At 44.0% G+C, this 24,931-nt stretch overlaps 1 protein-coding gene across 3 annotated transcripts in view; it reads right to left on the minus strand.

Moving 5' to 3' along the window:
• The window catches only part of LOC146183221 (uncharacterized), a 235,550-nt gene that overhangs the window by 13,223 nt on the left and 197,396 nt on the right, over window positions 1-24,931 (minus strand). For all 3 annotated transcript variants that reach the window (XM_084609091.1, XM_084609090.1, XM_084609089.1), the window contains 7 exons: window positions 22,071-22,180; window positions 19,877-20,005; window positions 19,448-19,486; window positions 17,303-17,368; window positions 10,229-10,423; window positions 6,558-6,673; window positions 1,837-1,976 (listed from right to left, as the gene is read on the minus strand). In XM_084609091.1, coding sequence (XP_084465217.1) covers window positions 1,837-1,976; window positions 6,558-6,673; window positions 10,229-10,423; window positions 17,303-17,368; window positions 19,448-19,486; window positions 19,877-20,005; window positions 22,071-22,180 — 795 coding nt within the window. The remainder of the gene's footprint in view (window positions 1-1,836; window positions 1,977-6,557; window positions 6,674-10,228; window positions 10,424-17,302; window positions 17,369-19,447; window positions 19,487-19,876; window positions 20,006-22,070; window positions 22,181-24,931) is intronic.

Below are 24,931 nucleotides of genomic sequence, written 5' to 3' on the forward strand. Positions count from 1 at the left end.
AACGGGCGCGAGAAACCTGCGGAGAGAAAGCGAGCCGCGCCCAAGTTTCATGGTCAGTCAAGGCGCCACGGCGACGTCGCGCCAGGCGAGCACCGCAGAATTTCGCCGCTGAGGAGCGCGCGCTGCAGTCGCGGACCCAAACTTGAAGTTGGGCTCCCTAGTGAGGCGGCAACTTTTCCGCACACGTTTTTTATTCGCGATGGAATTGACGCAACATGAAATAAGCGCACCACCAGTAAATAAGTTATAATCAAATGCATTCTTCTGAGCAGCTTCGCTTTCAGCAGCCAAACGGTGACTGCCGCGTCACAAGAAGCTGCGCTAAACGAGCTAAACTCCAAAACATCGAATGCTTCGCAGAATCTCAAGTACGTTCGAGATCACATTAGGTATATTAAAACTGCGGCGTAATCGCGGCTTCCTTGGCTTGCGATTTCTGAGCGTGCACCAAAAGTGCATGGCGCAGGAAATTTGTGTCCGATGAAGCAAGAAATAAATGCTTCATTCTAATTTGCAGAACTTCTGCATAGATTCATGAGCAACGAAAAAGCACGGTTTCACCGCAACATTCGCGAGTCGAAGCAGTGGGAAACGTCTGGTCAAAGTACTCCAGTGAAAGGAAACGCTATTTTGCCGACTCAGAAGGTAATGACCACTGAGTCGTGGGGCAATGAGGGAAAAATTACGGTCTCACTGCTTGAAGAAGTGGCACTGAAAAAAAAAGAGGTACCCTGCCGCGGTGGTAGAGCGGTTTGGCGCTCTACTACTGAGCCAGGGCCCGGGTTCGACCCCAGCCACGCCGGCCCATTTCATACGACTTTTTCGCCGAAGCTAATATTAAAAAAAAAGTTGAGTACTTAGAAGTAATCGACTAACAGACCAAGAAAATAGTGAAAACTAGGGCAGAAGACTCGCCATGAGATTGCGTCTTTAAAAAAAAACGGTTAAATTGAGCTAGGGTTGCATAGTAGCCATGACTTCATGTAACCTGTATAAACAACTTCCAGGATTCAGCAGGACAACCTTTTTTTAAAGGTGCTTTGTGGTTCTGGGAATGTACGGACAACTTAACTGAAGAGGAAAATTCGTTATCGTTGGAATTGTTTGCTTTCCTTCAGCATACGTACGCGGTACGTCAGTGGGTGCCTAAAGCCTTAAACAATATGGTTGAACTGTGAGCGCCGTCTATGTCTCGAGGAGATGATTTTGGTTCTGCTAACAGAAATTTTTTTTTAAAGAGGAAAGCGATAAGACTTCGCTGCAGCAAAAATGCGAAACTTGAGCGCAGCTCAGTGGCGAACGGCGTCGGCTATGCGTTTCGGCTCGGGCGCGCACATATCGAAATCCGCCGCCACCGATGCGGCGCACTGATTGCCACCTCACAGGAGTGGCATTGGAGGAGGAGCGAAGAGAGTAATTAAGTAAACGTTGCGCGGCGAAGAAATAGCAGCGACTGACTGATGCCGCTAACGGCGCTAGCGAGTCAAGTTAACGTGGCTCTGCGTTTCGGCTTGGGATGCACGCACCGTGATTCGCTGATGCCGAGCCGGCGCTTCGGCAACCGGAGATCATCGTCGACGCTGGCAGGAAGAGGAGATGGGGGGAGGGGGTACACCTAGCGGCGAACGGTGGCGGCAGGAGAGCGCGCTGCCCCGGCTGCAGAGCTGGTTACGAGGGACAACGGCGACGGCGACGCGAAACGCAGGAACGGGCGCCAAGGAGCTGCGCTCTAAAATGAGTGGGGCTAGGTATTTTAAACGAGCACTATGAATCATCTACTTCACCAGGAAAACAGCGGGTTCATTCACACCGTCCTCAGAAACAATCAAATCTCACCTAGAAGGCGCGCCTGAGAGCCCAGGAGAGAAGAGGCGAGGCCGTATCGGGCGGGTGCGCCCGAGTGCCAAGCATCGCAGTAGTTCTCCATGTCACGGGAGCCTAGTACGTCAGCACCGTGCCACACCATCTTGCGATGCCTGCGACGTAAATGCGACCCGAATAGCGTCAGCAAACAGCGGGGCCACCACCGGGTAAATACGTGATCTGGTGTCGGAGTAGTAGCCCGGTACATAGGCCCGGTACAGTGAACACCACCAGGAACACAAACACAGAAGTGCACTGGGCCCCAATTATACCGGGTGTCCCAGCTGACTTTAGCTAAGGGCCAAAAAAGTGATATATTTAAGGCAGGCGAGGGAAACCAGTTGCATGCATCTGCCAGCCGTCTTTCGCACTAGAGGAAATTTTTTATCTTCCAATTGAATAATTACTCCATTAGCTTAACTTTTTTTGAAAGTACTAGGTATTTACTTTGTACAATTACTGTGATTTGCGAACTCGGACAGCACCGTCTAAAACCCCTATTCAATTATTCACGAGTAATGATGTAAACAAGGAGCACCGATCACCTGACTCTAGAGACCATGTGGACGAGCAAGGCACGGCGGAAAAAATAAAACGAAAACCGAAACTGAATGAAGGGCTCTTCTATTTCCCAATGAATGGTGGTATTCATCAAGAAGCGCTTCGAAAGCGGGAAAATTCAATCATTGATAGCGGGCGACCCTTATCGGGGCATGGCTGTCGACGTTCCGGGTCGGTTTGACGCAGTTTAGCTGTCAGTGCTAAAGACTTAAAAGCTGAATTCATCTTTTTAGTCATCACTGCTGCTGTTTGCATAAAAAAATGGGCTTTCCGATGCGTCAACTTCCGCGGAAACGCCCGTTTCACGCAGCAGGAGCGCGCGGCGTCGACGCCATGATGCAAAAATGGAGCGTCGATCACCTGACTCCGGAGGCCATCTGGACGGGCACGGCGGAAAAATTAAATCAAAAGCAAAACTAAAAGAAGGGTTTTTGTATTTCCCATTGGGGGGGGGATGACATCACTTGTCAAGAAGCGCGCCGAAAGCGGGAAAATTCAAATCGTGAAACCATCGATAGCAGGCTATCGATGCGAGTAGGTGCGGACAGGAAAGTGTTAAGAAGCTCTATGAATACGGCGGTTGGGCGCGCAACGGCCTCCATCTGCCAGACGCAACTCTCCTGCAGCCTTCCGCATATCGCCCACAATGAGCGACGTTTCAGTGTCCACTCAGGGGTCGCAATTTTCATTAACAGTATTTGGTGAAATTTCAAGGAATATGTGCACACACATCACAAGCAGCACGATTGCGGACTGCTAACAATTTTCTTAAAATCGAGGATACGCTGCGGTGGAGTCACGAACTATCGCCTTAAAAGGATTGACAGCGCGGAATTGCTTGCTTGCTCCTTTGGAAGCGCTCCATCGCCCTATTCAGACAGTAGTCGAAGTTTTCTGATGACGATACCGAGGATTTTCAAGCCATCCACGCCGCTCTGTGGCCGTGCCGTGATCCCATCAGCGAATAACTTGCTCGGCATTTTCGTGCCGAGCGCTTTCGGATGCCAGCCCTGGTGCGTCATGGAAAAAGAAAGCTCGGCAGGACTGCTGCGTGACTTTGCGTGCGTCAGCGAGATGAAAAAAAAAGCAATGTTAAACTGATGCTCAAGTATCGCCTTAAGAGTACAACGCGATAGCGTCTTTAACATCGTCTTTGCATTCCGCGAATGTTTTTTATATTTTTAAGGCGACAGCCTTTCTAGGCTCATTGGGTGGGGAAATGTTTGCAGGAGGTGTCCGCAGGAAATGTTCGCACGAATTGACTTAGAAAAAAAGTGTCTCTTCTGGGAATCAAGCCACTTTATCGCTCCGATTCTCAGCTGAAAGCGCAGACCACTACTCCACGCCTGGTTCGTGAGTGACCGATAGTAATTCATCTTGTCTTGTGTGAGGATGACAGTAGCGACGAAGATCATGCAGCTAGTGACAATAATAATGATGATAAGGCCATTGACAATGACACTGCAGATAGTATTGATGATAATTATGGTAGTAGCGGTGACAATGATGGCGATTTAGTTGATGATGGTGATAGTAGCGATAGTGATGATGATGACAGTATGAATGACAATGACGATGCAGTTAGTGAAAACAGTCCTGTGAAGTGGCTTTCGTCGTTTTCGCTCTTAAGAAATAAGCGCAGCCCTGTAATTGTTCTTTTGTTTAAGTTTAATTTTGCGTGAAGAAGGCGCAGCGTCTCTCTCTTATCGGTGGACACCTACACTTACTATGAACGGCATACCAGAGGAGGCACACGTGTCGTGGGCTCGAATCCCTGTTACAATAGCAATCAACTTGGCTAGCATATGGATGCTGAATAGCAAGCGAAATGGTATCACACCAGTCCGAATGCTGCACAACGAGCAGGTGCTCCACAATCTTTGTATGAAACCACGCGCATATTTTATCCGACACATTTCAGATTTGGCCTTGAAACTGTCATCTTAAACTGGGGCACAGGAACAGCTTTTCGGCCAAAATTAACATTAATTCGGCCAAAATTAGAGTATGCATCTGCCATCTGGGACCCCGCTCAACTTAACCTAACTAAATCCATTGAACTTGCTCAAAACCGCGCCGTTCGATTCATCTATTCAAATTACTGGTACTCCACCAGTGTTACTTGTCTAAAAAGTAATGAATGCTATACCTAACCTCCAACAACGCCGTATTGTTGCAAGACTTTGTTTGTACTATAAAATGTTTCACAATTTTTCTTATAACTGTCCTATTCAGCCTGCTCATCGTTCTTCAGCCCGCACAAGCCACCATAAGGCCGTTTACCCTCCACCTGCTTGTACCGTCACCCATCTTCACTCCTTTGTTCAAACAGCTTGTGACTGGAACAATCTTCCCACAAGTGCCATCCTTCATACAAGCCCGGACCATTTCAAGAAAGCCATAGAGACATTGTTATATTAACACCAGGTTGTTTGCCCACCCCTTATGTAAAGCCCTCACCCAAGGGCCCTTGAGGTATCCGATATAAATAAATAAATAAATAAATAAATAAATAAATAAATAAATAAATAAATAAATAAATAAATAAATAAATAAATAAATAAATAAATAAATAAATAAATAAATAAATAAATAAATAAATAAATAAATAAATAAATAAATAAATGCGTTATCGCGTAAAAGGTACACGGTTTTACCATGCTTAAACCGAGTAGGGCTTTCGAAATCCTTCCAGCGCAGACTGCATTTGATGATGGACGGCGACGTGCAGCGCACAGCGCGAGAGTTCGTTGCAGTCGGCACACGTGGCGATCGCCGCTGCGGCCACAACTACGACGTGCCGTATACTCGCTTTCCGCGAGAAATTCTTGGACTCAAATTTGCTCCTATGATTTTTTTTTCGTCCGAGCTCGCCATATGCAAGTCACAACATTCTAGGTTAGATTTGACTCTGTGAAATAATGGTTTCAGACTAAAATTATCCGGGGTTTATTTAAGCTGGTTAGACCAATAATACCGTGCAAAAGCGCTAAGTTATCTGCGTCAGTACACATGGACTATGGCGTCATAACCTGGACCGACACAACGGCGTTTGACAAGATTCTTGGCATGTCCCTATGAGTGTTTTTGAACTAAAAAATTGGGAGGTCTCTATTGCTTTCTCACTGCCAGCAGCTCGAAGAGAAGGCAGCTTTTGGTGCACAAATTGCGTACTGGCAAGCCAGTCACAGCGTCGACGGTCGTGTGATCGTAGCGATTTCAAGGGGACAGCGTCTTTCTTGCAACCAAAGGAGCGGAAGCGTGCCCTTTCATCGACGAGGGGAAGCTCCCGCTTTACCACAGTGGTCGGTATTATAGGGCAACCACAAGAGAGGCTGTTACTTCGGGGAAGGCCGCGAAGAGCAATGAACACGCGGCTCGACGTTCGTACTGCAGGCGGTACAAACAGTACAGACGCCGATGCACATAAAAGAAGGCTTCGTACGATGCTCGAAGATTCGATACGTCAACCTAGCTGAATGTAATACAAGAGGAACCTGATGAATGCAAAGAAAGGACTGGTACGCACGCGAGCCTAGAAACGCTAAAATGATCCAGTTTGAAAGAAGCCAATAGTTGGAGAGGCCGAGGAAAGCATGGGGGATTATTTTTCTGTTTTTATTTTTTAATTTTCTGCTGTTGACCTGGATTAGTACTCTTATCATTTCTGTAGGTAGAAAGACGACTAAGTATAAAATAAAACGGCGTGTTGTTTTTTCTCTTACTTCGTATTTAATCATATTTCGCAGTATATTGATTACATTACAAATTCCGGTCAACAGCAGAAATTAAAAAAAGTTGAAAAACACAGGCCTGTCGCTGATGAGCTAATTTCCTAACGTAAATCAGCGAAGGCCGAATGATGTGACAATTGCCGGTGTAGGTAAGTTTAGTGCTACGTATTTCTTTAACGCCCAGAAAGTACATCCGGGCCGGTCTCTGAAATTCATTTCTTGCTTTCGCACGCGACAAGCTGTTTCAGGCTTGTTTCCGACTCTTGTCATTGACTCCTTTTCGAAGAATAAAAGTAAGAACAAAAACAAATACACAGGCTTGAAAGGTGCGAATATGACCAGAAGACAGTTCGTTGCCTGTGCAGCGTTATTTTGGCGAAGGGCGATTGCATGTCGTACCACGTGGTGTCTGTGAGGACGTTGCGGCCGTCGAATGAGTAGATCCTGGGCGGGTAAGGGAACATGCCACCGCCACCGGAGAACAGTTCTCGCCACGAGTTGAAGACCACTTCACCCTGCGAGAGATATCAAAGTAATGTCAGTATGCCCCGCCGCTCAATGATGATGATGATGATGATGATGATAATAATAATAATAATAATAATAATAATAATAATAATAATAATAATAATAATAATAATAATAATAATAATAATAATAATAATAATAATAATAATAATAATAATAATAATAATAATCAATCTTTATTTAATGTGCGCAGGAACAACCATGTGGTCTTCGTGCTGCAGCACAAATAAAAAAAAGAAACAAAAATGAAAATGCACAAACATGTTTAAACACACAGAGGGAACACAAAGAAGAAATAAATAACACATGAAATGAAACTGAGACGAAAAGTATCACGGAAAGAAAGCAATCAATGAGTAGCGTCACTTATATACACAGTCAGAGAATTGTTGAGCACATCACGAAAGAAAAAAAAAAAGAACGGTAGATAGAGAGAAAAAAAACAACAACAAATAACTGACATTGATTATAGTCATATAGAAATATACATAAAATAAATAACCATTTCAGGCGCAACCAGTGCTTGGTACTTAAAACACAGGCTAGAAATACTGAATAATACAATAAAGAAACAGAATTGAACACGGGACAGTAAGATTCGAATATAAAGTTTAAAGTTTCAATATAAGTAAGAAACGGATAAAAAGCAGTTCAAAATACAGACAGCATTGAACAGGAGAAAAAGCAAAAAGTGAAGTAAATACAATATTTTAGGCTAGGAAGTGGGAGTTATATGTGATAAAGTACTATTTAGAATACAACGCTACGAACATCCAATGTAAATGAACAGAGCGAGTTTTGGAAGATGTCAATAATAATAATAATAATAATAATAATAATAATAATAATAATAATAATAATAATAATAATAATAATAATAATAATAATAATAATAATAATAATAATAATAATAATAATAATAATAATAATTGGTTCACAGGAAGGGAAAGACGCAATTTCTGTCACACTTGTTCTGTGGACACCTGAATCGAGCCGTAAGGGAAGGGAGGAAGGTTGGAGTGAAAGTAGAAATAAAGAAAGGGGTGCCGTAGTGGAGGGCTCCAGAGCAATTTCGACCACACGGACGCCTCTTCGTTTCACCTCCATCGCGGAAACACAGCCGCCGGCGATCGGGATCGAATCCACTGCTCAATGCTTTCGGCGCTTCTTGGCGGAGAAGGAAACGGCGCTCGTGAGCCGTGCATGCTACGGTCATGTTCAGCCACCATATACCTCACCCGGGTTGGTGCACGCGCTGCACGCGACATGATTTGAAGGCCAGATTTGTTCCGTTCGCATGGGTTGGCATCACTGAGCGCTCCAGCCTGGTATTTTCGGCGAACCGCTTGTTCCTCTGGCAACGCTGAAATGGGGCCGCGAAACCATGTCTGAAGCTGTAGGTACCATTAGGGGGCATGTTTTATGGGCGGAGTCTGTCTTTGGACTCCATCTTACATTATGTCTGGATTAGCAAATAACGGTGCATTTAGATCTGTGTCGTTGGCACAACCAAGTTGCATACCAGTACGGTGTGTTTTCCCATATCGGGCGAATCACTAGCGCAACTATTTTGTTTATTTTTGTCGCTTGCCGCCCCCCTGCTGTCCTTGAGCTTGACTGTCTCGCTACTTGTACTATTCAAAAAAAGCCGGAAGAAGAGAGGCCCCAAACACCCTCGCGCCTACATTAGTACCAATCGAAACACCGTGCCAAACGTTTCGGGCATCGAAGCGTGTTGGGAAGCCGCTGCCGTCATTATCGACCCGGTTTACTTTCAAGCACCAAAGAAGTCTCATAACTGCACGCACGCTGTATTTTAGGTCAACGTTGTAACCTTTTGGTACGGGTAATGATAAATCTGCTAAAATAGAGCGCCGAAGACGTAAGCAAAGTTGTTGCCGGTAAGCACGTACCATAGCGCACATAGAATCTTATGGTTGAAAACGTTGTCTCCGTACAGGTAGAGTGCTGAACGAAGTAGGTTGCATTTATGTATGATTTGTGCTTTGTTGAATATATTCCCGCGATGACTTCGATATGACTGGATATGATTACGTTCAGTTAACGTTCAACTCCCGTGGAAACATGGATTCTGAACGTGGTTTCTCAAAATATAGGTAACCATCACGACAACTTGGTTCACGATTTTTAAGTTAACGAATAAAATCATACTTTACGTTATCGGCCAGGTTCTGCACGATCAACAAGCGGCTAGTGCATTAGCTTGACGGCAAATTTTGCAAGTTGTTCTTGTTTTTTGCCGAGCTCAAGTCTCAAAGAAACCATCATGGATTATTTAAGAGGGGATGAACATTTGACGACTTCTTTTTATTCTTGAGTTTACAGAATTTCACTGCTGTTTGTACGAGGTTAGTGCTTTAATACTTTCGACATCAACTCAAAAAGACCTAGTCTACAAGTGTTTCTTGGTAGAAGATAGGTTAGCCCTGCTACGGGTTTCCTTTGCCCCTTCTGCCTTATTGGTGATCAGGAGCTGCATGAAAGGATGAAAATATGTTGAAGTGCCTACGAGGAGTTAACTAGGCTAGTCATTCAGAGGTATTTAAGAAGTTTAGCTATGGTCTTTTCGGACACATATACATATTTTATGAGGATTCTGTCGTTAGTTACACCATGATTCGTTTTCTGTGATTGCGAAGCGGTGTCTGGGTGGAAATGGGACCTGCCAGCATTTTGTAGCGAAAAAGAAACATGTGGCTCTGATCAAAGCGAAAATTGTCACAGCGTCGAGAGAAATCTAGTAGCGATTTAAGAGCTCGATGCATCACGACCAAGAACCGTAGCCTAGTATAGAAAGTTTTAGCATAACGTACACCATCTAACTTCATTGCTACCGAGGCCGCCACTGCGCAATCGCAGCTGGCGCCACCTGCTGACCCCTGGCACGTCATCGTCATCTATCTGGACGTACACATTGACAGGTCACGGCTAAAAAAATCTTTAACATCTAAACTGATCGGTGGGACACTTTGTCGAGCAGCGCAACGTACAAGATCACGGTTTACAACACCTTGTCCGAGGAAACTTGGAGTACAGTCGAGCGCGATTTGAAGGTTATCGCGCGAGCGAGAACATGAACAGCGCCATGGCCCAGAATTCTCTGCCGAGGCGAGGGAGGCATCAGGCCAGCTTCCCTCACTCTTTTTGCTGTTCCTTCAGCAGCCGTCACTCCCTTCTGAACTATCAGTTTCTTTTTTTTTTTCTGCGAACAGGCAGTTATCGTAGTGCGCACGACGTATTCTAGGTATTATCTGAAATTGGACTCTTTATCGCAACAAATGGAATGCTTGGAATAGGGAGAAAGGGCGTTGAGTGTGTCGCGGGGATGATGGTTGTTGTATGGAACAGCGAAGGAGGGAGAGAAGAGTGCGAAATCATGGTTTTTCCGGTTCCAAAACCGGCCGCCAGGTGCCTAGGATGCTAGGCTGGTCGGCGCTCGCGCGATAACCTTCAAATCGCGCTCGACTGTACAACTTAGCGCTCCGCGAAAAGAAAAGGAAGCAAAGCGGGGGAAGTAGCACCTTGAGGTTGACCAGCGGCAGGTCGGCGTCCTTGGCGCGGACGATGCTGTCCAGGTTCTGCACCCGCGAGGCAAGGAGAGCGCGGAAGGTTCCCCGCAGATGTGCCTGTCGCGACTGCCGATAGCACTCATAGTCGGCGCCCCGCACCCCGTGCAGGTCGCCCGTCCACGGCTGGTTCAGCGCCGCCACGCGAAGCTGCACACCAGAGGCATCTATCAACACCAACAAGCCTAAAGGTATTTACTAAAGGTATAGCGTGACTCGACGCTTATGTTCTTGTCTTTTTTTTCCTGGGAGGTAACTAATCTGCCACTTCAAGTGACATTGTAGCCGCGTTTGATTTACCCCCCTCCCCCTTATTGGGCAAATTTAAGCTGGACTACATCGATATATCATCGTGCTTTAACGAGAACGGCGCTTCAACTGGAAATGAACCGTTAGGAACTAGAAACCGCAAGGAACGATTTGGGTGTGCAGGTCTCATCACCGGGTGATTTCGCAAGTAAATTAAGTGCATGCATCAATTCAGTTCTTTCAACCCGAGCCCCTAAGTCTAGGCTGCGGCGCCTTGTTTCACTTGAAAGATTTCCATCAGCGGATTCCAAATATTCATAAGCCATGATTAAGAAATAGAAAGAGGCGCAAATATTACTGAAACGGCAATTTGCATAATATATATATATATATATATATATATATATATATATATATATATATATATATAGCATTAGAGCATTAGACATATATATATATAAATATATATATATATATATATATATATATATATATATATATATATATATATATATATATATATATATATATATATATATATATATATATATATATATATATATATATAGCATTAGAGCATTAGAGCATATAGCATAAGAGCATTAAATGCAAAGTGGGAGGAAAAACAAGGCGCCGATGATATATATATATACATATATATATATATATATATATATATATATATATATATATATATATATATATATATATATATATATATATATATATATATATATATCATCAGCGCCTTGTTTTTCCTCCCACTAGCATAAGAGCATTAAATGCAAAGTGGGAGGAAAAACAAGGCGCCGATGATATATATATATATATATATATATCATCGGCGCCTTGTTTTTCCTCCCACTTTGCATTTAATGCTCTTTATTCTCATAATCACCATAAGACAAATTCCCGTAAAATGTCAACAGTATAAAGTATAAACAACAATAAAAAAAAAAAAACGTTTGCCTTGCGGTTGTAGACTGTTAGCTCCTTGAAATGCTATATATATATATTATATAAGCAAAATCAGTTCATTAGGAATAGGAAAAGTGTACTGCAGTGCACCCACCACACCAGTGGGGTTTTACAGAATTATGATGTCATGACCATGAGGCTATAGGAGAGTGTCATTTACCTTTTCTATCTTTCCTGTGTGCCGAACGTCCGCACTCGATCGGAGTGTTGTCAACATGAACCGATATATAACCGCAAACAGAATTTATCATATTGGAGCAGTCCCCACTTCCTAGGTGCTCGAATCGACCTTGGCGAGTCTGAATTATGAAATCGGGCATGAAATGCAAAGGAAACAAGCGGATTTTGCGTAGAAGGACACCTGATGTAGGTGAGTAAAGCCCACAGACGAAAGACAAACTCGACATATGACGCATCTGTTGTGTTTACCGTCTGGTTGGCCTTATTTTAATGGCGGAAAAGAAACCAGCACTGTGTGAAAGGATGCCTCCGCTTCGAAGGCTTTTAGGAACACGATACATGCAAACCTTCGTTCATGCATAAAAGCAGTGGTCGTTCGCCATTTCTTCGCCCCTCAGTAAAACACAGGCTTTAGGGTAACTCTTTGCTGCTCTACTGTTCTAGCTCAATTGCTAGCTCTATGATAAGAAGAAAACGCTTTGAACATGACTCTTCTCATACGATTCAGTGTAAAGAGAAGCTGCTATATCTGTTGACGACAATATTTAGGCAAATATAGCACAAGAAGACCGGTGGAACGTAGCGTTGTTCGTAGTTTAATTCAAATGCCGACAAGGTCAGCAACTTGATGAAAAAAAATTTTGACACATTTCTGCGCCATCAAGGAAGGAAGTTTCTCTTACCTTTCTTTTTATCTGTTTTCCCGTAGCAAAAAGAGAAAGATATACAACAGGATCACAAACGATATTTTCCAAAATGTTAGGATGGCGCATGAAGATGCTATACGAGCGCTTTATCAGCCGGACATATAGGTTACTCATTTTGCACTACAAAACTATTCAGAATGCAGGGAAACGTCGTTATTTCAGACTTTGGTTTTACATTTTCTTTAGAAATCTAACTGTAGCATAACCGCAACTGTACGTTTCTCCAATGTGACATTATACACAGCTCTGAATTCAGGGGCGTAGAAAGGCCTGCTTATCTACACGTTTGTAGCCTACAGTAACAAACGTTGCGTTTGCAACCCTTCCATACACGTATTACATTCTATACTGTTAAGAAAAATGTGAAGATTTCTGCTTTTTTTTTTGAGCCCCTTGTTTCCCTAATACAATAGGAATAATCGCAGGATCCACACTTCCATACTCATGGAATTTAGGCCATATTCTTAAAACCACGCTGATGCCAAATTGTTATCTTCATCATTCGAAGAATTTTTCTCAACAAATATTAATTACATAAAGTGAGAGAAAAGAATAGGTGCTCTTCCTAAATGAACCGTTGCTTTGTCCTGTCACACCTTTATATTTATTTTTTTTTTTATCCAGCAGAATTTTGAAATGTAGCCGGCATTAGTCAGTGCGTGAAAACTACGCAAGACGTTTCGAAAATAAAAATGCGAAAAGTCGCGTGCGCAATCATAGACGGAGTGGCAAATTACCCAACTCTGAACGCGTTTATTCAAGAATTACACAAGTAAGTGGCGCGCGATATCTATTATACAAAAAATACGAAGGCTGCAATTATCTTTCCATCACTGCTATTTCTACCAAAATAGTAAAGAAAAATCAGCTGGAGCCCATACTGCCAGCGGAAAAGGTACAAGAGCACACACACACACACAAGGAACCTTGCTACCAGAAAATAGAGCTTAAAGGTTTTGTTAGGCACTTGTACAAAGATATTTAATTACACTGTGTCTCATTTTCAGTAGCCGTTTTCATTGTTACATTTCAATGTTGCTTCGTTGGATCCATGAATATGGACGAACCTTGTTTTGGGCAGTCTGGCAACTGGGGTAAGCGGCTGGAGCAACGCTGCAGATGTGCCCTCAGAAAGCTTCATGTTTTTATTCTACCCGCATTTACATAATTAAATCGCGAAATAGCATCATAAGCAGCTACCTGAACAGTCTTAACGCTTGCAAGTGTTTTTGTTTTTTAATGCGCCCAGCTGAAATCATTTCTTTCAGCGTCTAGCTCTAATTTTGCAATGTGAAGCGCCAAATCAAAGCTAAAACGATGCACGGGGCATCATCAAAGCACTTTTGCTCCGATAAAAAAGCTGGAACATCAAAATCGAAGCACTGATTAATGAATTAAAATTATTTGCGTGAAACAGAGGAAATAAGTAAAAATTAGATATGATCGCATCAGGCCGCGTCCAATAGCCACCCGCACCAAGTGAAAGAAAGTGATATCAAGTATTTTGGGTGCAAGAAACATGCGATATGTTTGACAGTTAATAAAATGCAGTATAAATAATTCCAATGAATAACATACCTTTTTTTTTTTTTTTTGCATAACATCCAGCCTCACCTAGTCTTAAGATGCATAGACGCAGTTTCAGCAGGGGAAATGAGACCCCCGAGGGATAATTATTGAAAGCTTATCGAAATAATAATAAAAAAAATTAGCGCCATTGTGAATGTTCCGTTACCGTTATAAAGAGAAACACCTAGTTGTGTTTTCAAGTAGTAAGAAAACGTACTCAGTTTTTCTTAACCAAGGGACGCCGTCATAGTTTCAACATGAAATTAGCATGCTGTTTGAAAGTTTTTATTTATACGGTTCGATGGCGTTTCAAGCTTGCTCAGGCGAAATTGGCAATTTTTTTATTCTCAACGGTGCGGAATAAAAGTGCAACATTATAATTTTATTTTGCCATTTTACCATTGCGTTACGTTTCCTGCCACTGCGGTGGTGTACAAGTGAACTAAATTCCTTTATTTTTGCACGCAGGGCATTGATTTTTTTTTTTTTTGCAGTGCTTTTAAACTGCGTTCTGCTTGAATATTCTTCTAATAACACCTTCTGTTCAGTATTTTGCTGGTAGTACGTCTGAAATAAATAAATGAATAAATAAATAATCCTAGCTGTAATCTCCAGTCGTACCCACCGGTTAACAGTACCGGCATCACATGTAGGGCTTTAAACCTTTGAGGCACGACGTCTAGAATTGTGCACGCGACTTTTCATGTTTTTTTCCCAGCGTCTAGCATACTGTTACGCAGCTAATTGATATTAGCTACATTTCAATTTTCAAAATGCGAATTTCTTGCCAAAAACAACAAAATGAGATGGGCTTCACAATGTTCTCCGTCGCGCCGAGGGCATTCGATTTTTTTTTTTTCCTGAGACATTGCAGTGCGGTAGCAAATGTTCTAAATACAGTGAAGTATCAAACAACATGCCGGTCACAATGGAAGATAATATTTGTTCTATTTTATTTCCGAATATATATGGGACTTCACGTGCTTTTACGTTTTCGTACCCCCCATCGTGCTCTATATTTGCCAAAATGCGGACTTGTCTGCTACACTTTCTCATTAGCCTGCTCAACCCTATGAGATATGTAAATGTTTTCCTATAGACATCCAGAGCCATGGAAGGCGTCGTCGCTCTGCTGTGAATACATCTACTGACCTGCTTTTCAAGTTGGTGATAAAGTTAGGTGCCTCAAATTCAAATCTCACTGATGTAGAAGGCCCGGAAATTTAACACATTGCTGAACTGAGTGCACAATTGGGTTTTGATTCTATAATTGTAAGTTTTCAGAAATAATTTTCAGATGAACAATGGACGTCCATGTCACATGGACGCTGCAGATAGAGTACAGTTTTCCTCTGAGTCTCTGGGAAAATCAATGTTTTTGGAATTTAACTCGTCCCTCTCCTTTGGTATAATTGACCCGACACGAATAATTGAGTACAACGCCGTTTGTTTTGTCTTGCATTCAGTGTCAAGTCACAATGTGCAGATATGTGTACGCAGCCTAATTTCTCTTTTCTTCGTGGTGTCGAGCATTTACATTATTTTTCTAATATATGAGGGCCCAAGGAGCTAAGTAAGCACCACAAGTTTTCAGGGTTTTTTTTTTTTTTTAAGGTAGAACATATGGGTTAACGTCCCTAGCAGCTCAGGTTGTCAGGCGAGTCGTAGTCGAGAGCTGCGGAATATTTTGCGGATACCTATGGATCTTTAATATGCCCTAACATCGCATAGCACACAGGCGCATTTTCGCGTCATGCCTGCATTCAAACGCGCTTTCCGCTGATCCACCGCTGATCCACCGGCTCAGTAGCTGAACAGATTTAACCGCTGATCCATCGTGCCAGGTGCCGCCGCATCTTGCTTACGTCACATATTGGTGTGCCGCTATAAGCTTTCGTGAGCAGCAACTCGGTCCTCACACTCTCTGCACCACGTCGTGTATCCAGCGCTCTGTCCTCGCGTCCTACGTTCAGAGAAGTCGCACTAAGTTGGAGTATGAAAGATGATCGGCTCCGTATCAGAGCGAGTGCATTTGATTCTTGTTTCATTTCATTAAACTGAAAACAAAATAAAAGAAGCTAGTGTAGCTTCGCCTTTGTATCTTTTCCACCCCCAGTCCAAAAGAGCGCGGTTTGAGCGATTGTTACACTACGAGGGTAACTTGAGCTGCGGTCATAAAATATCTTGGTCCTGCATAGTAAATTAGGGCCTATAATACTCGTTTACTGGAAAGCTGGCGCGGGATTCAAATTATGCATGGGTCAGCTCATTGGGTTTTGTCATTTTAACTGATGCTTGACTACAACCTCGATACGATAGACGCTTAAGGCGGAAAGGAAGTCCTTGTTGAGGGAAATGTGATGTTCATAGAGGGTACGAGACATCGCTGAGCTGGTCAGGAACCGGATGTTTCTATACATTTTTAAGAATGTGATTTATTATTATAGCGAAGAAAGGCTTCATGTATTTTCAAAGAAATCGCAGAAAGTCGCGAACATAAAGCAGAGGGGCCTCCACCCACAGTATCCTCTAACTCATTCGATTCACAAATGCCTTTTATACTACATAGTAACTGATTGCAAAGAAGAAAGCAGTCATAAGGCGTTCGTCACCGTGGCTGTGCGGGGAGTCGAACTGCAAGATGCGGACGATTCACTCCGGTAATTGCTCTGAAAGCACGTTATAAGCATTGTTCTCCTTGCCAGTAACCATAATTTACATGCAGCCATGCTTAGACGCAATATAACCGACTTGGTGCATTGGTACGTTTAGTGTTCCATGTAGTCAATTAATTGACAGAGTGCCCCATCAAAAGCAAAACACCGGAGACATCGCATCTTCGGAAGCAACTGTCGTCCTCCTTCTGCTTAGTCGATTTCAGTCTCATGCGCCTACATTAGTGCACCCCACGACGACGTGGACGATTTTTGTAACTGCTCCAATCATGGGTTTCGGCTATTCGGCGGCACAAAGAGACCAGCTTCGCTGACAAGTGCACGAGTGCACTATGCGAGCGCCACAAGTGACCACCAATTGTGGTTGACTGTCACAACACGTCGCTACTGCATCGCCCTCTTAGGGTGCGTTAAGAGGCCCCAACTGTTGTACTGTGCTGCCACTAGAGTGTGTTAATAACCGGTTTCGCAGATTTTTTCCTGAAGCCTAACCCTAAAACCCTAACCTGGAACCAAAAGCTAGAAGAAAACCGACGTGCTATAGCGCATATATACTTCACAAAGGGCCAATTTAGCCAAATGGGCTACAAGTTTTGCGGCGTCAGTAGGGGAATACATCTGACTGTCGCTTTAAAATGCACGTGACGAAAAGATTGCCTTGCACCGCTTACCTTTGGTGCAGGTCCATCAAGCCGCAGACTATCGGGTGGCAACAGTGGCGATGCTGTTGACGTAGTCTGCATAAAAAAAAAAAAAAAAAAACAGGAACAGAGGCGCTGTGATATTAGACAGATAACTTTTCCACGTGAACGGAGCCACACACATGATGTAAATTTCCTTTTTACAGAACCTGGAAGCGAACCATTTCGACTCCCGCTATCTCAAAAGCAAAGCTGCACCAGAGGCAAGGATATACATTTGCTACCACTGTATAAACGCTTTTATTTCTTTCCATTTTTACCATGTTCACCGTCGGCTCCGAAATCTGCGGTAGAAAGTATTCATACGTAGTTACCGCCTGAAAATCCTGCCAATGTCTGTAGGCGATATTCTCGGAGGTGCGTCATGCTTCCGATTACATCCTCACATTTCAGTTTCTTGCCTGCCTTCGCATCGAAAGAACATGTCATGTGTATAGTGGACTTAAACATCGACGAAGTACATGACCTAGACGAATATCATCGTGAGTGCATGTCGGTGCATGAGCCTGCACTGTCTCTTCGTCTGATAGTATCCATTATTGTTGATTGCTGCAATCAAACAGAATGCAACTTTTGCAGTACATTGTTCTGTATTAAATGACTCGTAGGCTTACCCATTAGTATTGCTGTCATCGCGAACAGCGCTTTATGCGTGCATTTTTCACAACACTGGGGCACACCATGCCATTCTACGATTTATTTTCTACCAGCACCGTGTTTCATTCCGCACTAGTGCACTATGCGAAGTGTGAAAAGCAGGCTTAACACTCCTTCAGCCTGAAGTCGACATCCATCTCAGCTTTTTCAGTGCATGTACCGTCTTTGTGAAAAGTAACCAGGCTGCAGGGTTTCCTTCTCGACTGTGTTTGGAGCCCTTGATCTATTTCAAAAGGCGAAAAATGATCTTTACAGATAAAGAGTGATGGGCTTTTTTTCCGCACAGGTGATCAATAATTTGGCATGTCCTGTAAAATGCTTAAACTACAGGGCTAAGGAGCAAATCGGGAAGCCTGGATACTTTTGGCAAAGACGGTACATGGTAGCTGCATGGTTATTCTTATCGAGCGGATGTAGAAAAGCTTTATGGCAAAGGTTTCTCAGAATGACACAGTTAGGAGAGCGAAATTGCGTTAGCCTGGCGAAGTGTTTAAAAATTTATTGCCACAGCATAACGCTGGGAAAACTCGGGAAATTGTACAGCGGCTGCTTCAGCCAACAACCTCAAGTGTCTGGCTAGGTGGCGCGCCCAGAGACGCGTAAGGCGGCATAGGTTTGACTTTTCAGGCTTCCCTGTACTGTGGATGTTTCATGTGCAGCCACTCATATTTCTTTTCGCAGGATAATAGGTAGTGGGCATGCAAGAAAGACCTTGTTATTTTGAACAGCTCTGTGATTTATTTCTAATCTCCACATCTACCTTTAGGCCCAAAACCGCTATCCCGAAAGTAAGCCCTTACCTTATGTGTCTTCACATACAAATACCTGTCAGCGCCTCCTACCTGTTGTATCCCCCACAATACTCTGTTTTATTATTGCGGCACCTTGTCGTCCTGTTGCGATAATACACTATTAGTGGTTTTGTATGTGCATTACGTCAGTTCTTCGTTTATTGATTCCCCAAGATATTTTATTCAGTAGCAAGCTGCGTGGAGTAGTATACTTGCTTCGGCACGGAACCAATTCCAAAGAAGTGCCTCACCTTATTTAAATGTTTGTTTTGTGGGGCATTTCCAGTATAGCTTCGCATCACTTACTACATAAGATGCGGTACGACAACAGTTATTTGCTTAGTCAAGGCAATAATAGGGATTCAATATTCACCTGTATACAGATAATAGTTGTGTAAAGGACTGCGCTACCATATCCCAGACCTTGGCTGCTATCTTCTTTTAACGGAATGAAAAAGCTACACTAACGCATACAAAATGCATGCTTAATGCTGCTAGAATAAAACCAGTAAAGAAGATATATGGGTTTCATGAAGAGCGCAAAATTAAGAAACCGTCAGGAAAACTTCGGCCAGCACTAAGGAGGCAGTTATGAAAAATAGCTCTTTTTTGCCATTTTCGCTTTTAAACTTATACCACGCGTGAGAGGCAACGGAAAATAAATTACCGTTGTCGTCTTCTTGGGTAACTGTACCAGAGATCCGAGCTGCACACACAAAAGAGACAAACAAATAAAAAACACGTGTTTCAATCTCCAAATTAACATGCAAAAGGTGACGTTGGACGACTCTCGATAATTGTATATCGCAGTAACGCGATGGTTAGTAAATGCATATCTAAAATAGATCACCCTGAAGGTCGAATTTCGAAACAGTTGACTGCTAAAGAGGACATAGTTATTTAACGGTGTATGTGCCATATTTACAAACGCACGCTGCTTGAACACGCTAAATGAAATTGAGATGACGTAATCACGGATACTGATCTAAAAAAAAGAACGCGGGTGATTTCCAGGATTCTATGACTGGAGTGGTACAGACCAGTCGTCTGGGCTGCATGCACTCTGACCGGCTTCTATACGGAGCCGAGTACTCACAGCCACGTATTGCCAGCCACTGCTGACACGGACGAGTAGTGCCTCCTCGTCGAGCACGAACGCCTGTGTTCCCAGGGGACTGATGTCGGACATGCGCAGCAGAGACTCCATGTTCTTGAACGTCACCGCCTGCAGAGGCAAGTGCCTATCTGTCTGGCTTACAGACAGCTGTGGAGCAAGACACGTGTCTTATCACAGAAAAAATGCGGCGTCGGCGTCCAGGAAAAGCGGCGTCCAGAAAGTTAAATTGGTGAATAAGGACTCTGACATCCTCCCCGTGAGGGCCAGTTAGGAGCTGGCGAGAAATTAAAAGAGCTCCTTGGCTCCCACAAAAAGATTTGGTGGCCTTACTATACCAGTCAATGTCTAGACCGGGATTTTGACGTTACCTCCTAAATATGAGATTCTGAGCCGAGAAGCTCGATGTACTTTAACCACCCTTAAAACTCTGAGACGTTTGGGTAGGCCCGAACCAATTGCCGAAATACAATTTGTGGGTCCACCCGGGAGCTTCGAAGTCCGCTTTGGACCACAACGATATTTAGTGCACCCCCCCCCCCCCCCCCCTTTCGAAATTGTGGTTCGGACTTCAATAGTCATCCAATGGCTTCGCATTACCTGCACGTAAGCACTTGCAGTGCCCCCGGGAATTTTTATGTATGGATGTGCACACTAAGTTAAAACGTTCGAACGCGGCACTAATGCTAGATAGCACATTCAAACGCAGTAGACAGCTTTCCTTGAATTATGTATGCAGTGCCAGTTTAAACATAGCTGTACAGTTTCTCGTAATCAGAAAATATCCGTAGCCAGAGCACCTTCGTGTGATTCCTTCGTCGCATGGGGTAAGCGGTCGTATCGCCACCTGTTCAAAGTTCTTGAAATCTGCAATCCTTCTTGCGAGACGATATTAGGCACAAGTATAATGCACCTTTGGCTACTCATCAGAGAAATTCTCTCTCAAAACCAAACTGAGTTGATAACATCACAAAACGTATCCATCAGTCACAGATCAAGCAGGGAAGGCAGTCAAAAGCGGCAAGACCCATATACATGCATTTCCGTGACCACAACGCACACATAACCATAACGCAAGAAATGAAAGCAGGACAAACAAACGCACTGGAGAAAGACAGTGATATCTTTCAGCAACCAATTTGTACGAAAGGAGTTAACCAGATTGCTGCAAGGCATAGAAAGTAGAGACAGTAAGAGGCGCTGAAATTCTTACAAGTAAGCATACAGGACCGTTGGACGGAAGTAAAGGCATGGACAGAAACAAAGGCAACCATGAACTTTCGACCACAGCTGCAACTAAAAAGCTCGTCATGCACTGAGTCACGAATTTGCCAATAGTTTCGCAAACCTGCCAGCGCTGTCCACTGCCGTTTGATAAATAAAATAAGGGAGCTGTGTACATTTCTGAGGGAGGACGGATTGAGGGCAGTGGACGCGGTATTCCTTTTTGGGCAATCAGGACAAAAAGAAATTCAGCATGAATTACGTAGTGCCTTCAAAAAAAAGTTGCTATTGCATCCGCTTGTGTGTGTGAAGGGAAATCATTCGTTAGGACAATGCTTCTCGGCGAATCGATCGATCAGTGGATTGATAAATCAATCAATCATTACAACGGTTTTTATTTCACAAAACGAGAAGGAAAGGTGAGCGAAATGCTCTATAAGCACAGCTTGACCATGCCGCCCTTCCACGTCGTACTAGTGACAAAGATATATGTCATAACAGTGCATCCATGTTATGTACTCGCCGAAAAACATCTCTGTACCTGCGAACTCATACAGTAACAAAACGTGCGGTAGAAAGAGAAAAGAAAATATCAGAGCCGAGATATCATCCATGCGTTACAAGCATGGGTGAGAAAATGACATAAAAAAAAGTACTTGTTGACAACGAAAATATTAAAAATGTATCGATTTCTTAAACATATAACATCTGCCTTCCTTCAAAATAAAATCCCTAAAATGTTAGGTAATGCGTGTGAAATGCCTTTCCGCCCATACACTGCGCGCGATGATAGAATCTTCCAGAACACTTGATGATTATGAGGACCCAAGCCGAAGCTATCCGCAAGTGTTCGTGAATCAATAAGACCTGTAGAAAACTCAACACTACAGTTTTAAAGCTCTTCATTAGGTTATAGGCATACATGCTAGTAGTATTTATTATCTGGTCTTACCCCTGGCACAATGGAGGGCGGAGGGACGGTGTTCTTGGGCGGAATGTACGCAGGACCAGGCGGTCCCGGAGGGCCCGGTGGTCCTGGAGGTCCAGGAACAATCTGTCCCCCTGCAAAATAGCGATGTGTGCGCACGTTCCAAACTCCGGCGACTCGCAATGAAGAATCATGCGTTCTTTAAGTGCTATTCATTTTCGCTCGGCCGAACACTCAGAGCTCGCATTGAAGAAACCGGCAAAGACCGAACATGGACGACAGAACGGCACAGAGTACCTATTGGGGCGAACCAGTGGCTGTGTAGAGGCAGCGGGGCGAACGTGATGCGGTATGTCGGTCGCTCGGGGCTCCTCGCATTACCGCTTCGCTCAGCGCTCTCTCTCTCTGCTTCCTCGCTCCCGTTTGATGTCTGTTTCTTTTCTTGAGAAAAAGAGAGAGGATGCTCTCAATCTGCACACTCTCGTGGCGTGCCTTATTTGATACCTCGGCCGCATCTAGTTAGCGCTATAGCTGCAAGTGCACTCAGCCGTTGTTGGGCTCAAAGATGGCCATTGTTATCGGGTGCGTTTTGTTTAAAAATGACTAAAGCGTTTCGGGTAAGGCTATGTGCTGAGCCCGAAATACATGGAAGCAGTCGCGCTCAACGGCGCGCATCTCGGAGAAAACTCAGCGTCTCGCTTAGAAATGAAAAAAAAAAAATACGGGACGCATAGTACCTTTAAGAGTTTATGCGTTATGCGACAGCGTTGCCATATGGCCAATTCGTGCGGTGGCAAAGTAATGGTCGCAATCAGTATCGTTGCCTAGTAGTGCAGTGTAGTAGTGCTACGTACTACTTTGTACTGCGAAGTAGTAGTACTAGACAATACTGTTTGCTAGTAGCTCTAATTAGTGGTCCCATTTTCCACTTGTAAGTGTTGCTGTAATGCGTGGAACCACATCGAGTGATAAGGCAGTATCATTAGTCCTCTAAACTTGATGGATGGATAGATGGAATATAGGAGCGTCCCCTTTGAAACGGGGTGGTAGCAGTAGCTATCATGCTCATTTTCTCCCTATATCTTAATTACTGATGTCGATTGGTTAACTAAAGCATCATTCTATTTATTAAATTTTTGTTCCTACATTAGTAACATTATGTCACTTCTCTGCTTTTAAGCCACCAATCTTCCAGTCGTTTTTTGCTAGTTTCCACCGCCGGTTTATTCACCCAACGACTGTTATCTCTAAACCCCAGAGCTTCAGGAACAGTGATTGCGCCTGCATCGACTTCCGGATGGATACCATTACATAGAAGCAGCGTTGAACTATCGCATTGAAGCAGCGCTCCCTAGAGATGTGGACGTAGCGCACCCGGCTTCAACTGAAGTAGTAACAGCTCGATTGTCACTGGACTTTTTTTTTTAAGAGGCACATCGCAACTGTAATTGAATCACATGAAGACCTGCGTCGTCATGGCAGATCATGAAATTTCATTTTTAGACCGGAATTTTTTGTCGAACGCGCGCTCTAATGCTATCGCGTTAAGCCTGACAAGGTCGCGCCTTTGCTTGTGTCCCTGCTAAGACAAAGTGACCTTACTAAGGTGGCTTCACACCACTTGCGAAAAATCTCGTCGCCACAGCTTGTTGACCGCATACAATGCGCGCTAAGTAGGGGTAAAACCACCACCCGGCGCACGTCAATCGACCGACACGAAATGTCGGTCTGCTTAGCTGCTCGCCGACAACCCGAGCTACAAGCTTCACTGGCAGTTTCGCCGACAAGCCGATTAAGCAGCTGTAGTGGGTTACTGACAGGGCTCGCAGACACAAGCGCAATATCTCAAGACGACAATAGCACACGTGACGCGAGTACTTCAAAAAAGCTTCGAATCCTTTTTGGCGAATTTTCTGTGTAACGGCTATGACAAAGTAACTGTAGCACCAAAAAGCATAACAGACCGCTAAAAGGACTCGTCGGTTCTTAATGCTGTACGCTGTATTTTTCTGTGCTAATTACCACCAAACAGCACCAACGTTCTTCTTTGATCGTACACCGTTCTGTGGAATAAAGCATTATTGTCCCAACAAAGCGGGCCATCGCAGGCTTTGCAGCTAACTTGTTGTTGTTGTTGTGGCTGTAGGAAGAAGGAAAAGAAAATGCACGGGCCTGCTACTGGCTCTGTAGCTGAGCCACCTCCGCTGCCTCGTACAGACAGAAGAGAAAATAGAGAGAAAGAAAAGAAAGAGGGAAAGAAAGACGCGCGCCCGCAACAATAGCCGTCGTCCACCACCGAAGCGGTGGCAGGTGCAATGACGGCCTACAACATATAAAATTTCGGTGGCAGGCCGGCCCCCGCCGCAAGCGGCGGTGACCTACCTGTCCCAGCTAACTTGTTGGCGGATGAAAGTGTTCCCAATACTCAACATGTTGCCCCTTTCAGCTACGGGTTTTTAATCGGCTGGCAGTCATTTCAGCACACATAGCGAAACTTCCAATGTAGCCGACGCGGAGGGAATAGTGAGTCCTTTTTACACGCTTGAGTTGTATGAACTTGCAGTAAGAGGTGAGGCCAAATGTAAGCGAAGCACTCTGTGCGGATACCGTCCAGTATGAGATTTAGAAGACTCTCAGTAGCGCTGCGCTCCCTCAACTCCTCAACATCTTTAACAAACTATAGCTAGATTGCGTCGCACCAGAAAATTTGAATTTGACGATTGTGGTCGCCATTCTAAAAACAGAGAAACCACCGACGCGCATGACAATTTCGGTCCTCTTTCTGTAGCGCTAACGCGACGCTGTGTAAGCTGGCAGGGAAACTCCTAGCCAAACTACTACTGCGGTGGCTGGAGCATCACATACGCGACCACGTACTTCGGCCA

The sequence above is a fragment of the Amblyomma maculatum genome, chromosome 7 (assembly GCF_055883805.1).
Source record: "Amblyomma maculatum isolate TAMU_Amacu chromosome 7, ASM5588380v1, whole genome shotgun sequence".
NCBI lineage: Eukaryota > Metazoa > Arthropoda > Arachnida > Ixodida > Ixodidae > Amblyomma > Amblyomma maculatum.